We start from the raw sequence: 16241 nt of genomic DNA, 5'->3' as shown, positions 1-16241 counted from the left end.
AGTATACATATTAGGTATCGCCGCGTCCGTATCGACCAGCTCTATAATAATATCACATGAGCTAACCCCTCAGATGAACACCGTAAAAAATAAAAACTGTCCTAAATAAACAATTTTTTGTCACCTTACATCACAAAAAGTGTAATAGCAAGCGATCAAAAAGTCATATGCACCCCAAAATAGCGCCAATCAAACAGTCATCTCATCCCGCAAAAATCATACTCTACCCAAGACAATTACCCAAAAACTGAAAAAACTATGGCTCTTAGACTATGGAAACACTGACTAAAACATGATTTTTTTTGTTTCAAAAATGAAATCATTGTGTAAAACTTACATAATTTAAAAAAAAAGTATACATATTAGGTATCGACCGGCTCTATAAAAATATCACATGACCTAACCCCTCAGTTGAACACCGTAAAAAAATAAAAATAAAAACGGTGTAAAAAAAGCCATTTTTTGTCATCTTATGTCACAAAAAGTGTAATAGCAAGCGATCAAAAAGTCATATGCACCTCAAAATAGTGCCAATAAAACCGTCATCTCATCCCACAAAAAATGAGACCCTACTTTAGACCCTACTATGGAGACACTAACACATTTTTTTTTTGTTTCAAAAATGAAATCATTGTGTAAAACTTACATAAATAAAAAATTGTATACATATTAGGTATCACCGCGTCCGTGACAACCTGCTCTATAAAAATACCACATGATCTAACCTGTCAGATGAATGTTGTAAATAAAAAAATAAACGGTGCCAAAAAAGCTATTTCTTGTTACCTTGCCTCACAAAAAGTGTAATATAGAGCAACCAAAAATCATATGTACCCTAAACTAGTACCAACAAAACTTCTACCCTATCCCGTAGTTTCTAAAATGGGGTCACTTTTTGGGAGTTTTTACTCTAGGGGTGCATCAGGGGGGCTTCAAATGGGGCATATTGTCAAAAAAGACAGTCCAGCAAAATCTGCCTTCCAAAAACTGTATGGCATTCCTTTCCTTCTGCGCCCTGCCGTGTGCCCGTACAGCGGTTTACGACCACATATGGGGTGTTTCTGTAAACAACAGAATCAGGGCCATAAATAATGAGTTTTGTTTGGCTGTTAACCCTTGCTTTGTAACTGGAAGAAAAAAAAATAGTAAAAAATGGAAAATTTACCCAAACATTGAAATTCTGAAATGTCATCTCTATTTGCCAATAACTCTTGTGGAACACCTAAAGGGTTAACAACGTTTGTAAAATCAGTTTTGAATACCTTGAGGGGTGTAGTTTCTTAGATGGAGTCACTTTTATGGAGTTTCTACTCTAGGGGTGCATCAGGGGGGCTTCAAATGGGACATGGTGTCCAAAAAAAACTGTCTAGCAAAATCTGCCTTTCCAAAACCGTATGGCATTCTTTTCCTTCTGCGCCCTGTCGTGTGCCCATACAGTGGTTTATGACCACATATGGGGTGTTTCTGTAAACTACAGAATCAGAGCCATAAATATTGAGTCTTGTTTGGCTGTTAACCCTTGCTTTGTAACTGGAAAAAAAAATATTACAATGGAAAATATGCCAAAAAAGTGAAATTTTGAAATTGTATCTATATTTTCCATTAATTCTTGTGGAACACCTAAAGGGTTAACAAAGTTTATGCCCGACACAAAGTGACTTCAGACCTGAACTGGTCCCTAAAAATTGGGTTTTTGAAAAGTTCAGAACAATTTCAAGATTTGCTTCCAAACTAAGCCTTGTAACATCCCCAAAATATAAAATATAATTCCCAAAATGATGCAAACATGAAGTAGACATACGGGGAATGTAAAGTAATAAATATGTTTGGAGGTATTACTATGTATTATAGAAGTAGAGAAATTGAAACTTGGAAATTTGCAATTTTTAAAAAAAATTTGGTAAATTTGGTATTTTGTAATAAATTTTTTATTTTATTTTTTTTACTTCATTTTACCAGTGTCATGAAGTACAATATGTGCCGGAAAAACAATCTCAGAATGGCCTGGATAAGTTAAAGCGTTTTAAAGTTATCACCACTTAAAGTGACACTGGTCAGATTTGCAAAAAATGGCTTGGTCCTTAAGGTCAAAATGAGCCGGGTCCTTAAGGTGTTAAAGAGGACTTTTCATCAGAAAAAAGTATGTAAACTGACTATACCAACGTGTAGAGCGGCGCCCAGGGATCCCCCTGCACTTACTGTTATCCACGGGCGCCGCTCCGTTCTCCGGTTATAGCCTCCGGTATGTTCCTACTTAGGCTTCACCCAGGGGAACCTGCCGCGGTCTCTTTCTCCTATGCTGTAGCGCTAGCCAATCGCAGCGCTCAGCTCATAGATTTCTAGTGTTTTAAGTTTTGTGATTACAGCAGCCTCTGCATCGATTCAGGAAGTGTGTAATAGTGTACTAACAGGGAAGATGGGTTAAAGGGAGCAAATGTAATGCGAAATAGCAAGCTTATAGAAACCGGGCTGCAACTCCACTGCATCTGTCACATGGCAGTTAATGATGACAGTGAATTAGGAAGGTGATGTCTAAAGCACAAACAGCTGAGCTTTAAAGGCAAATAATTCACAAAGAGTGCTTCACATGAGGATCTAATCGCAATGCAACATTTCTTTTAACTCTGGAGGAATACCAAGTACAGTTTGCCCTGTAAAAATGTGAAATCCGGAATCTAATAATTCAAAATTTCTAACAGTCTGGCACATCTGGAATAATTGGCAGAACTGCCACCATAACAGATGTCCATCATTCATTACAGCCTGGGCCTCTCCCCAGTAACATCATTGTGCCTGATGTGCTGAAAAGATCGCACAGCCCAAGGACCTATCCCTCATCCTGTATTTGTCCCATGCAATGATCCTCCACCTGTACACTCTCTCAGCCTAGCAGGCACGTTGACTTCATTGCATCACACCTGCTAGGTTGAGTGGGATGTGCTCCGTTCATTGGGGGAACGGGGTAGGCAAGTATTAATGTTTCTAGTATTTACACCAAAGGACCAGCATTCATGTAAATGGGGAGCGTTCAGAAATTTGCTATTGGGTCCAGCCTTCTCTAGTTACGCCCCTGTCTGGAATCCTGGGATCTAAATTGTTTCAGGTTGCCTACTGAGAGATTCTATTCTATAGTACTAGTTTTATATTAGATTTATTGTCTGTGCCCATCAAATAAATCAAAATGTGCGATAATCCGACCACAATTATGCCATATTAAATATTTATTTTTTTAACTTCCTTTATGTGTTGCCTTAACGGTACCAGGGATGGGCAAACTGCGGCTCTCCAACTGTCTGCCTACAGCCATCAGCCTATAGCAGGGCATGATGGGATTTGTAGTTTTACAACAGCTGGAGAGCCGCAGTTTGCCCATCCCTGCCTTAACCCATCCCATATGTAGATTATTTAAAGCACAATTACAATTTAATAAAAAAATTTATTATATATTTATGTATATAATTTTATATACAAGACCAAAACTTCTATATACAGTTAAAATATCACAAATTACAGAGCTAATAACAATACTGTTCAAAATATTTTATCTGTATGAACATTAAAATTAGACGTTTAAAAAAAAAAAAATGAAAAAAAAAAAAATGAAAACAAGGAGTTCTCCTTTTCTAGTGCTTCCAAAGCACAGCGAGTGCAAGGCCACCTGACGAGTCTCCGTCCTGCTCACAGGATGAAAGAAGTCGGGGACCTGGGGAGTCTCAGGTGCACTTTCTTAAGGTCTGCAGACAAAACAGAAGAGAGTCTGAGGTAGGTTGTTTAGTGACTCATAGGATGTATACAGTCACAGGGCTGTCTTTCATGTTCCTCAATACAAAATGGCAGCCTATTCTGAAAATGGGACAAGCTACCTCATGTACTCATGAATGCGCCAAACAGAGACCATCACCAAGACCGCAGCCAGGAAACTGCTGGCTCACTAGTTGCAAGACTACAACTCCCATTTTGCCCATAACCAGCCACCAGTTACTTGCTTTGATCAAAGTAATGATCTGTGCTAGAGCATTGTTTTGCCTCTCACTCCCTCGAGTGCTTTCTAGAGCATGAAAATGGTGTTATATGAGTACATTTATCACCTGTTGGAGGGCCACCAGTGGTTATCATCTCCAGCCGGCACACCGGGCGGCACCCTCCATACAGAAAAAGCCTCACAGTTCATCGCAAGTCCTGACGCCTACATCAACTTGCTATTTCGCTGCTTGTCCTCTGTCTCTGGCCAGAAAGTGTCCCGAGATGCAAGGTGTTGGAGGAGGTCACCATGTCCTCTTTCTTTCTTCTGCGACAGCAAGCTCAACCCTGGTCCTCAGTCTTGCGGGCAGACTGCTATCTGCTGTTGACATGATTCACCATGTTTGGAACACCGCTGGGATCCAGTTCAGACAGAACTCTTTCCAAGTGCTGTATTAACACTCTCTTTTTAAACCTGATCAGTAAAAATACACAATATACATGTAGGTTTAATATGGGAAATTCCAAACTTACACCCCGTGAAAATAAAACAAAGGGAACTGATCTGCAGAACATTAAACTTAAAAGTGACATGTATGAATGATGCGGCACCATATTCTGAATATTGAATATATATTTAATAATCGCTCATCACAACTACTTCTGCAGCTCTCTAAAATGGCTCCTGTTGAAGGCACAGAAGTGGGGGAGGGCTCCTGCTGCAGCCAGTTGCCTTCAGCCAGAGACAGATCTGAGGTTTGTGTGAAAAAAGGGAAAAAAACAAAAACGATGATCTCCTCGGATACACGTAGAAGAATTCTTTATATATTTATTGTCATTTTGAAGTAATAGTGGAAAGTGTTTTCCGCTGGATTTTTTTTTTAAAGGCGCTTCCTGTTTGTCAAAAGGGAAAAGGACGCAGAGACCCGAGGCTTCAGAAAAGGACCGGCAGGGGATCGGTGGAGGAGGGCAACTCGGAGTTTGTATATTTTCTACATTTAGTGTCTTACCGTGCCGCTTCCTTGATTGTAAATTCTATTAACGTTTTTTGTACTTCAGATGATCCTTGCACTTCTTCAAGCAGGGCGAAGATTTTTTCATAATCTAAAAGATACAAATAAACCAATATAAGTTTACAATATAAAAAAAAAGCAAAGCATGCATTTATAGTCATACGTGATAGACCACATGCACATGAACGTTGTTTGTTTCCATGTCCGTTCCATTTTTATTTATTTTTTTGTGACGATAGGATGCGGACCCATTCATTTCAATGGGTCCGCAAAAAATGCAGACAGCACAGCGTGTGCTGTCCGCATCAGTATGTCCGTTCTGTAGCCCCGCAAATTTTTTTTAACATGTCCTATTCTTGTCCGTTTTAGGCATTGTTACAATGGATGCGCCCAAAAAAAAATAAAACGAAACGGATGGCATACGGATGTCAACCATATTTTTTTTTTTATTATTATTATTTTTTTTGCGGACCGCAAAACACATACGGTCGTGTGCATGTAGCTGAAATGAAGTTTCATGAGATCTTTCAATACAATGGCATATCTAGTCTAGAATGAATGCTTGCAGCCATTTTCTTATCCAGAGAATATTCCTGGATGACGTTCTTGCCTATGGTTACAATACATATTGGATCTTCCACATCCCACAAAGCAAAGTTGCTTTATTCTATATAGTAAACACTCCAAAATAAAAGGCAGTGTAAAAGCAGTTCAGTCACATAGAGAATCACATTTTATTTACTTTAAAGGGATCCTGTCATCAACTTTATGCTGCCCATACCAACGGCAGTATAAAGTAGAGACAGGTGAATTGATTTCAGCGGTCGATCCAACATCACAATCATTACAGACTGGGCCTGGAAAAGTCCCGGCCCCCTGAGAAGAGTCCTGGTTATTTAGGACTTCCTGCCCACCTGCTGATGGCTGACCGTCTTCTACCTAGTTTTCTCTCTTTTTCTCTAGGAGAGAACTGCCAACCATCAGCAGATGGGCGAGGAGAGCAGGAGATTAGGAATAACCAGGACTCTTCTCAGGTAGATTTGACTCTTTTCAAGGCCTGGGCTGTAATCATTATGATGCTGGTTCTCAGCAACCTCTTACTTTTAGCTCATGAGGGACAACCCGCTGAGATCAGAGCAGAGCATCGGTCACTACTTTATGCTGCCCTCAGTGACTTCAGCATAACGTTGATGACAGATTCCCTTTAAAGGGAGTCTGTCACCACTATATACAGCGCTTCCATGGCTCTGTGGCATACCTATGCATGATTGTAATGGTACCTTTGTTATTTTCCTTGCACAAGCAGGAAAAACAGCGTTTAAAGGGATTCTGTCACCTCTTTTTACCCTATAGTGATGCGGACATGCACGGCTAGATCGCCGCTAGCATGTCCGCAATATACCTGTCCCATATCATTGTGTGGTTTTATTGAGTGTAAATTTTTTTTATATATATATATATATATATATATATATATATATATATATATATATATATATAAAGTCCAGTGGGAGCACCACCAGAGTACGGGTGCAAGGTCCAACACAGGGCAGTGGCAAACCCCAAAATTGTATAAAGCGAAGAAGTAGGACTGCACTCCAAAATGTAGTAAAATAGCAGTGATTTATTCACCCATGATATGGCAAGTCTTGCGACGTTTCGGCTCACAAGAGCCTTCCTCAAGCTTGAGGAAGGCTCTTGTGAGCCGAAACGTCGCAAGACTTGCCATATCATGGGTGAATAAATCACTGCTATTTTACTACATTTTGGAGTGCAGTCCTACTTCTTCGTATGTATATATATATATATATATGTATATATCAGCCTGATAAGGAGCCCAACGGGTAGCACTAACCGTTCTGGAGCCCAGCCACGCTTCCCTGTGAAGGAGCCCAGCACCGCCTGTATCCACGAGTCTCCTCCTTGTTCACAAAGGCAGATCGCTGTAATCTCGCATGCACAGTTCCTTCCCTGAGGCTGATGCCAGCACAGGGAAGGAACACTATGCCGGCACGAGATTCCGGCGATCTGACTTTGTGAACAAGGAGGAGATTCGTGGATACAGGCGGTGCTGGGCTCCTTCACAGGGAAGCGGTGCTGGCCTCCAGAACGGTTAGTGCAGCCCCTTGGGCTCCTTACCAGGCTGATTTAATATATATATTTAAAATAATTTTTTACACTCAATAAAACCACTCAGATATGGGACAGGAATATTGCGGACATGTTAGTGGCGATCTAGCCGTGCATGTGCGCATCTCTAAAAAAGGTAAAAAGAGGTGACAGAATCCCTTTAATTTATATGCAAATGATCACTCGCAAGTGTCCAGGGGCGGCGTTCCCTGCGTAGGAGCCCAGGCTGCTCTGCCTTCTTTTCTCTTTACTCCTTCCCCAGCCTCTGCCTGCCCTCCTATTCCCTTGCGTCATCGCTAGGTGCGCAGAATCTCACCCAGACTTAGTGATGACGCAAGGGAATAGGAGGGCAGGCAAAGGCAGAGGCTGGGGAGGAGTAAAGAGAAAAGAAAGCAGAGCAGTCTGGGCTCCTACACCAGGTACGCCACCCCTAGGGCACTTGCGAGTGCTCATTTGCATATGAATTAAACACAGTTTTTCCTGCTTGTGCAAGGAAAATAAAGGTACCATTACAAATATGCATAGGTGTGCTACAGAGCCATGGAAGCGGTGTATATAGTGGTGACTCCCTTTAGAGGGAACCTGTCATCAACGTTATGCTGACCTCACTGAGAGCAGCATAAAGTAGTGACAGAAATGATGATCTCAGCGGTGTGTCCCTCATGAGCTAAAAGTAAGTGGTTGCTGAGAACCAGCATCATAATCATTACAGCTCAGGCCTTGAAAAGAGTCCTGGTTATTCATAATCTCCTGCTGTATTGTTTTTTTATAGGACGTTAGAAGGCTTAGAAGCATTTCTTTAATGTAAGAAAATTTCCAAAACCCACTTTTTAAGGTACTGATGGCGGTTTATGATCCATTTTGGTGTTGACAGGTTCCCTTTAACACATTAAGGGGTTAACAGCCAAACAAAACTCTATATTATTACCCTGATTCTGCAGGTTTACAGAAACACCCCACATGTGGTCGTACACTGATGTATGGGCACAAAGCAGGGCGTAGAAGAAAAGGAGCGCTGTATGGTTTTTGGAAGGCAGATTTTGCTGGACTGGTTTTTAGATGCCATGTCCCATTTTAAGCCCCCCTGATGCACCCTTAAAGTAGAAACTCCCATTTTGGAAACTAGGGGATAAGGTGCCAGTTTTATTGGTACTATTTTAGGGTGCATATGATTTTCAATTGCTCTATATCACTTTTTTGTGAGGCAAGCTAACCAAAAAATGGCTGTTTTGGCACTTTTTTTTATATATATTATTTACAATATTCATCTGACTGGGTAGATCATGTGCTATTTTGTAGAACAGGTTGTTACGGACGCAATGATATCAAATATGTCTACTTTGTCTATTTGTTTCAGTTTTACATAATAAAGCATTTTTGAAAAAAAAAAATATGTTTTTGTGTCTCCATTTTCTGAACACCATATTTTTTTCATTTTTCTGCCGATCGTCTTGTGCAGGGGCTAGTTTTTTGCAGGAAGAGTTGACATTTTTATTGGTACCATTTTTGGGTGCATATGATTTTTTTATCATTCATTATTACACTTTATGGGGCAAGGTGACCGAAAAATTGGTAATTTTGGCACAGGTTTTATTTATTTATTTTCCAGCATTCACCTGGGGGTTAGGTCATGTGATATTTTTATAGAGCTGGTTGTTACGGACACGGCGATACCTAATATGTATACTTTTTTATTTATTTTTTCACTTTAACACAGTAATAGCATTTTTGAAACAAAAAAAAATAATTATGTTTTAGTGTCTCAATAGTCTGAGAGCCATAGCTTTTTTTATTTTTTGACCGATTGTCTTAGGTAGGGTCTCCTTTTTTGCGGGATGAGGTGACGGTTTGATTGGTACTATCTTATGGGGCATACACCTTTTCAATCGTTTGGTGTTCCAATTTTTGTGATGTAAGGTGCCATAAAAAATTTGAGCCCTGTTTTTATTCAATTTTATTTACGGTGGTCACCCGAGGGGTTAGGTCATGTGGTATTTTTTATATATAGCATGTTGTTACGGATGCGGCAGCACATAATATGTCTACATTTTATTTATTTCACTTTAGCACAATAGCGGTTTTGAAGCAAAAAAATATATTTAAGTGTCTCCATTGTCAGAGTGATGGTCAAAAAATAAACTCATTGTCTTAGGTAGGGTCTCATTTTTTGCAGGATGAGGTGACAGTTTGATTGGTACTTTTTAGGGGGCCAACGCCTTTTTGATCTCTTCGTGTTGCAATTTTTGTGATGAAAGGTGACAAAAATGGCTTTTTTTTTATATACAGTTTTTATTTTTTATGGTGTTCACCTGAGGAGTTAGGTCATGTGATATTTTTATAGAGCTGGTTGTTCCGGACATGGCGATACCCAATATGTATTTTTTTTATTTTTTTATTTCACTTTAACACATTAATAGCATACTTGAAACAAACAAATTATGTTTTAGTGTCTCATGTTCTGAGACCTATAGTTTATTTTTTGAGCGATTTTCTTATGTAGGGGCTCATTTTTTTGCAGGATGAGGCGATTGTTTTATTGGTATCATTTTGTGTGACATACGCCTTTTTAATCGCCTGGTGTCACACTTTTTGTGATGTAAGGTGACAAAAATCGTTTTTTTTTTTATGGTGTTTATTGGGCGGGGTGAATCATGTGATATAATTACAGAGCCGTTCGCTACGGATGAGGCGATACCTAATATGTGTGGTGTGTTTTTTTTTTACATTTTTTATTATAAAATTAGGGGAAAGGGGGCGTTTTTCCCTCTTTTTTTATTTTTTTACTTGAAACTTTTTTTTTTTTTTTTACTTTATTTCTGACTAACTTTTGGGGGTCTGATCCCCTCTGCAATGCATTACAATACATCTGTATTGTAATGCATTGCCTGTTAGTGTATTACACTGAGTAATACACTAACAGGTTGCCTAGGAGACCAGGCCTGGGACTGGATCTCCTGGGAAACCGTAGAAGGCAGGTCCCGATGCCTTGCAAAGCATTGGACAGCCTCTGCATGGCATTGGGCTGCCTTCTCACCCATCGGGTCCCCACCACAGCAGCGCGGGGACCCGATGGGCTCCCTCACCCGCAGCAAAACCCTTCTATGTCACGGTCAGCGCTGACCGTGGCATAGAAGGGGTTAATGCGCCGGCATCAGTGTTTTCACAGATAAAGGCGCATACAGCAGGGGTCCGGCTAACGGAAACAGCCAGTACCCTTCAGCTAATCGGGCGGGCGCAGCTCCTGCAGCGGTCCGTAATAGTAAGACGTTGGGCGGCAAGTCACGTCCCGCTGCGCCATACTATTACGGCGCTGGGCGGGAAGGGGTTAGCCCATATCACACATTGATGGCATATTACTAGTATATGCCCACCAATGTCAGATAGATGTGGGTCCCAGAGTTGGGAACTGCACCTATCTCTAGATTGGGACCCCCGGGGTAAAGAAGAGCACACCGTGCATTCTCTCCATTCACTTCTATGCCCGTTCTGAAAAGAGCAGAGCTCGCTCGCTCGCTTGGCTATGTCCGAAACTCCCATAGAAGTGAATAGAGAGCACGCTGCGCAAGAGCGGCCTCATCTTCATTTGCCTCTAGGGGAGTTCCAAAATTAGCTGAGCCAGCACTCCGATAGAAGTAAATGGAGGGTGGCCACTTTCGCGCAATGAGTCCTCATTTACTTCTAGTCATAGGAGTGGGTTCCAGAGGTGGGACCTGCACCTATTGGACATTGTTGGCATATCCTAGTGGTATGCCACCAAGGTGTGAGATGGGCCAACTCCTTTACCCAATACAATAAGTTACATAAAACTGTACCATCACTTAATTTAGAAACCTTTTGTCCACATTAGCAGGATACGCTTACAATATAATGGGGCTTGGTTCAAGTAAAACAAAGATCAAAACGCATGGATTTTTAACCCACTTTTTCCCTCAACCCTTGACATATGCAGTACTTTCGGCAGATCATGGCAGTGAAGGAGTCCAAATAATTATTTGGCCACAACTTCCTTATTATAAGCTGCTGAGAACCATGGCATATTAGTCTTTGCATCTCGTCCAGTAGGCATCTTTAAGCCAGTTTTATTTCCCTCATACTAAAGACCTACAGATAGGCTAACTGGCCCATGTGAGATAGGGAGCTTAGTTTGTAAAGACACTGGGACAGGGACTGATGGTTTACATTTTTAATATGTTGAAGTTATATATTTTTAACTCAAAATAACTGGATTTTTGTACTCGCCATAAAATCCTTTTCACGTAGGATGCATTGGGGGACACAGCACCATGGGTATATGCCCAGCTGCCACTAACCATAGGAAATATTTTAAACAAAGCCACTTACTCAGCTCATCGCGACTCCCATAGTAGTGAATGGAGAGAGACGCACATGTGCAGCCACTGCTCTGTTCACAATGATGAGAACCAAGGAAGGTCGTGGGGACGCCCTCCCAGTTTTACGCCGAAGGGGGAAGGTTACGATCGTTTTTTCCCTCTGTTGGTACTTTTTCGCAGTCCACTTCTGTGCACTGTTAACTTTAGGCGCTGCCTTGTAACGACCTTGTAGCCTCCACTATACACTCCTACTCTATCATTCTTTGGTAATTCCTTGGCGTTTCTTTCCCATAATCCCTTTTCCCACCTTTTACTCCCTTTTTTTGTGTGTTCTGACACAATGGTGAGAGACAGGGCCCCATTCTCGAGATAGGTGCATGTCCTTTGGGACCTGCACCTTTGGTCTTGCACTCCTAACGACCATTCATTCCCACAGGCTGCTTTTTGTTGCGTTATTTAGCTGGAGCCCTGCTTTCCCTGAATTTATTTGAGGCCTGTTGGCACAAGCAGAGGAGTCATTATAGAGTAGGGTCCCATCTAAAACAGATTAGCTTGCCGTGGTGGATGGGCACAAATGATTTTGACCAAAAGATATTTGCCAAGTGCCACATATTCATTTATAGAGTGAATATATGATTAGTAAAACTTACGATCTGTATATTCAATGTTTGCATTGCGTTTTGGTTTTACTTGTATTTTCAGCCACAGCGACGCAGACCTATGCATTCACTTAATTTTATAGGATGTACTGACTGTGTGTCTTGTTTTTACAATATCCTGTGGATATGCCATAAAGGAATGACCCTTTAAAGGGAACCTGTCACCATGTTAATGCAGTGTAATCTGCAGCATGTTATAGAGCAGGGGGAGCTAAGCAGACTGATATAATTGTTTTATGGGGAAGATTCAGTAAAATCAGTTCTTTCTGAGCTCAGTTGCCCATATGAGGTATTACCAGTGATTGACAGCCTCTCCTGTATAAGTGTGCATACATAGATAGATGTCAGTCACTGTTAGATCTGCCCACATGGCTAATGACCTCAGAAAGAACACAGATTTTAATGAATTGCAAGTTTTTCCTATAAAGCTTCATATAAATCTATCTGCTCAACTTCTCTGCTCTATAACATGATGCCTGCAGATTGCGCTGCATTTCGGGGGTGATGGTATGTTATCGTACATGTGGTCTCTAAACTGCCAAGTTTCTGGATTTTACCACAATTCTACTGCACTTTATTGCCTTCATGTCCATAGCAGAGCAGGAAAACTCCTGTATAAACAATCTCTCCAATCCAACATTTTTAATAACATGCTTGAAGGGAACCTGTCCCCGGGATTTTGGGTATAGAGCTGAGGACATGGGTTGCTAGATGGCCGCTAGCACATCCACAATATCCAGTCCCCATAGCTCTGTGTGCTTTTATTGTGTAAAAAAACAACAGATTTAATACATATGCAAATTAACCTGAGATGAGTCAGAGCTTGAAAATATGACTTCTCTGGTCACACAAGTAAGATATGACTCTTATGTTAATTTGCATGAAAGGCAGGAAGTACAAAAATGCATAATCCTTATTGAATTTGTCTGCAAATGAAATTAAAAGTGTAATTTATATGTTATGGGTAAGACAATGAACATTTAGAAACGCTCAGTGAGGGTAGCATAGTAGAGGTGACAGGTTCCCTTTAATATACTGACTGCCTCTACTTACTTCGCCCCGGCTTTCGTACTTCTTTCATGACTTTAATCTTAATATCAGCGTTGATTCCATTGATGATACTTTGCATTTCCTTCAGGGAGTTTGGTGATGTTATTCCTGATGTACATTCCCGAGTCACAAGAGAATCTTCCAAAGGCACATAGTTTTCTAAAGGCGCCTTTATCAGTGTGTTATTAACTGGTTTGTGGTCCATGTTATCATCGTTCAAACAATTCAGTTCATCAGTAACAGAATCAAAGTTATTATTAGGCAGCATATCCTCATCTGCCAAAGCAGCAGGAACCATAAATGGAGACAGTCCATCCATTGGCTTGTCCACAGCCTGACCATTGTCCGTTCTTTCTCCATTCCCTTCTGTAATTAGCGAGTTATTACCATCTGTACAAACACAAAAGGCAGCATGCATGGATCTAATGTATACATGTACACAATAAAATACATTCCCAAAGTAGCTCCACAGCTGTTGACAGCATTATACCAATATATCGTTGCATCTAAAGGACCCTTTACACTGCTGACATTTGACCAGATTATCGCTAACGAGCATTCATACGAATGATCGTAAGTGATAATCTGCCAGGGTAAAAGTGTCGCCAATTACCCGATGAACGAGCAAAACATTCGCTCACTGGGTAACAAGAGGGTTCATGCAGATACCTAAATCGTCGTACCGTCAAATCACACTCTGCTGCCGGCAAATATTAATTTTGTATGGAGACGAGAGGTGGAGTTAGTGATCGCTCCTCCCCATACTGTGGAGGAGATCACTGCATGTAAATGCAGCTGTCTACTCTGCTGACAAGCAGGCGATTGTCAGGAAAGAATGCTACCTTCCCAACAATTGTCTGCTCCATTGGGCCATGTGAAGGGGGCTTAAGGCATGCCCTAACAAGGGCTTACACTAATCTGCTCTGGACGACCTCTTTTAGGCCCCATGCTGACAGCAGAAAACAGTCAGCACTTGGACAAAAGGGATCATGGTGCATAAAGGATATTTGTAGGTTGTCATGCAGGAAAGGGACCCTTTCCCTGACGTACATGTTAATCTTATTCAGATGTATCAAGAGTATTTCTGCAGCAGGTGTCAGCATGTCCTTACAGCTCTTTATTGTCTATGGGTACATCCACAAGAGGCATATATGCTGCAGATTTACAGAAGCAGCAAAGTGGGCGAGATGTAAATTTCATTCCACCCGCTACAAGGCACAATCCACCTAAAAACTGGCATGCCGTGCATCGATTTTAAATCCAGGTTTCGACCATGGACTTCAACCATTGCAATGCATAAGGTGAAACAAAGCATGTGTGGACATACCCCAAGGTATTCTGTGTCCATCCACAGGTCAAGCAGTCAATAAGTACTATGCTGATACAGCTCAATAAATTATAAAACTCTGCAGCAAGTGATCTGCCAGTGTATGTACTCCAGCCACTCTCTACGTCTCAGGTCCAGCATCTAGCAAATACCAGTAGCAGCAGCTTTATTTTAACAGCTTACCTTTGTGTATGGGAATTGGCTTTATTAGGTTGTGTGGAGCAGGGCTCCCAGGCACTGCAGGGGGCCCCTTCCCTCCCACGTGATTGGTTATTATAGGAGGGGTCTGAGGTCTTCTTAGCAGCAAAGGAGACATACTACGCCTTCTCTTCAGGGAGGCTGGAGTGTTGGACTCTCCCGGACGTTTTACTTTATTTTGGGGTCCAGCAACAAACTCGTCAGCTTCATCAATCATCATACCCTATAATTGAAGAGGAATAAATAAATTCCAGTGTTGAAAAAACATCAAATTGATCCACAATGTATAGTGGAAAACTGTATTTTTCCATCATTTAGATAATAACCCACATCTGCTGACACATATCCCTTTAAAGGGGTTCTCTGTTTTTCATTTATTGATGACCTATCCTCAGGACATCCACATCAGGTCAGCGAGGGCCCGACAGCCGCCAACCCCGCCGATCAGCTGTATGAAAGCAACTCTCTGCTCTTCACTTTTTTCCCTGCTCGCCGTCGACATTGCAGTAGCGAGCAGTGTAACTACAGCTCCTCCGTCCCCATTCACTTCAATGTCTTCAGGCCCAATTACATGTATGGAATTTTTCAAGAGATTCCGTAAAACATTTCATCCTAATAGGGACATAGTCCTTCTATTTCCTGTACAGTAGTGATTTCCAGACTGGCACTGCGAGTGTCAGAGTACAGGCTGCTGTGAATGTCACCTGCATTCTGCTGATGGAGCTTGCAGGGAATTTCAGAAGACGCAGTTACCCTGATTCACGGCTTGTGATGGGAGCCTTTCCAATAAGAGAGCTGTTATTAAAGCAATCCCCTAATACAGCAGATAATATTGCTTCTCTTTTACAATCACATTTTGGTATGAACAGCAGCAATACCTTTTTATCCTGTTTAAATGGATTTCCAAACGTGTGAAGCCTCTTTGGTTGATCTGGATCAATCTCTCTGAGAGGAGAAGGCATAAGTTTCAAATATTCTTGGTAGTTACCCATCTGAGCCACCGGGACGCTATGCAGACAGTCTGCAAAACCAGATAAAGGACACAACTGTAAACTGGTGTTTCTTTATCCAATGAATGAATAAATAAATAAAACCTGCCATCATCACAACCTAATATTAGCACCAGTGAGGGAAAACCATAACCATACCTTCATCCTGACCAACAATCAGCTTATGGGTTTTCAGTAAATTGGTCCTCATCCTTGTCAACTGATCCAAAAGATTTGCACGGGGAATGTCATAGGCATTTCTGTACGTTTGGGGCTTGAGATCCTAATGAGAAAAAATAAATAAATGCAATTTGAGGTTATTCAGAATGGTTGTTAATAACTTGTTATACAATGGGCAATCCAATTCAGTATTATATTGGAGCCAAATTACGCTAAGACCCTGGCGGCCATCCACATCTCTATCTAGTGCATCAAAGCAGTTGAACCTCTCATGCATTTGCAGGACATCAAAGCCTCAGACAATAACACCCCTTTGCTCTTTTTATGCCCTGTGGTTCTCCCATAGACTGAACTTCAGGACTCCCCAGCCTTCTCTACCTGACCAAATTAGATTCATGTGTGGC

The 16241-nt window shown here is 41.3% G+C and overlaps 1 protein-coding gene across 5 annotated transcripts in view; it reads right to left on the bottom strand.

The window, feature by feature from the left end:
• Positions 1-3416: 3416 nt before the first annotated feature.
• Positions 3417-16241, bottom strand: part of LOC122946369 (integrator complex subunit 6-like) — a 72957-nt gene continuing 60132 nt past the window's right edge. For 3 of the 5 annotated variants that reach the window (XM_044305940.1, XM_044305943.1, XM_044305944.1), the window contains 6 exons: positions 15817-15940; positions 15547-15689; positions 14654-14891; positions 13147-13533; positions 4971-5064; positions 3417-4435 (listed from right to left, as the gene is read on the bottom strand). In XM_044305940.1, coding sequence (XP_044161875.1) covers positions 4336-4435; positions 4971-5064; positions 13147-13533; positions 14654-14891; positions 15547-15689; positions 15817-15940 — 1086 coding nt within the window. In that variant the 3' untranslated portion in view covers positions 3417-4335. The remainder of the gene's footprint in view (positions 4436-4970; positions 5065-13146; positions 13534-14653; positions 14892-15546; positions 15690-15816; positions 15941-16241) is intronic. The other 2 variants (XR_006391236.1, XM_044305942.1) reach the window with 2 other exon arrangements.

This window comes from Bufo gargarizans, chromosome 9, assembly GCF_014858855.1.
Source record: "Bufo gargarizans isolate SCDJY-AF-19 chromosome 9, ASM1485885v1, whole genome shotgun sequence".
NCBI classification, from domain to species: Eukaryota; Metazoa; Chordata; class Amphibia; order Anura; family Bufonidae; genus Bufo; species Bufo gargarizans.
The sequence above is the reverse complement of the archived record's forward strand: the minus strand, read 5'-3'. Positions and strand labels throughout refer to the sequence as shown.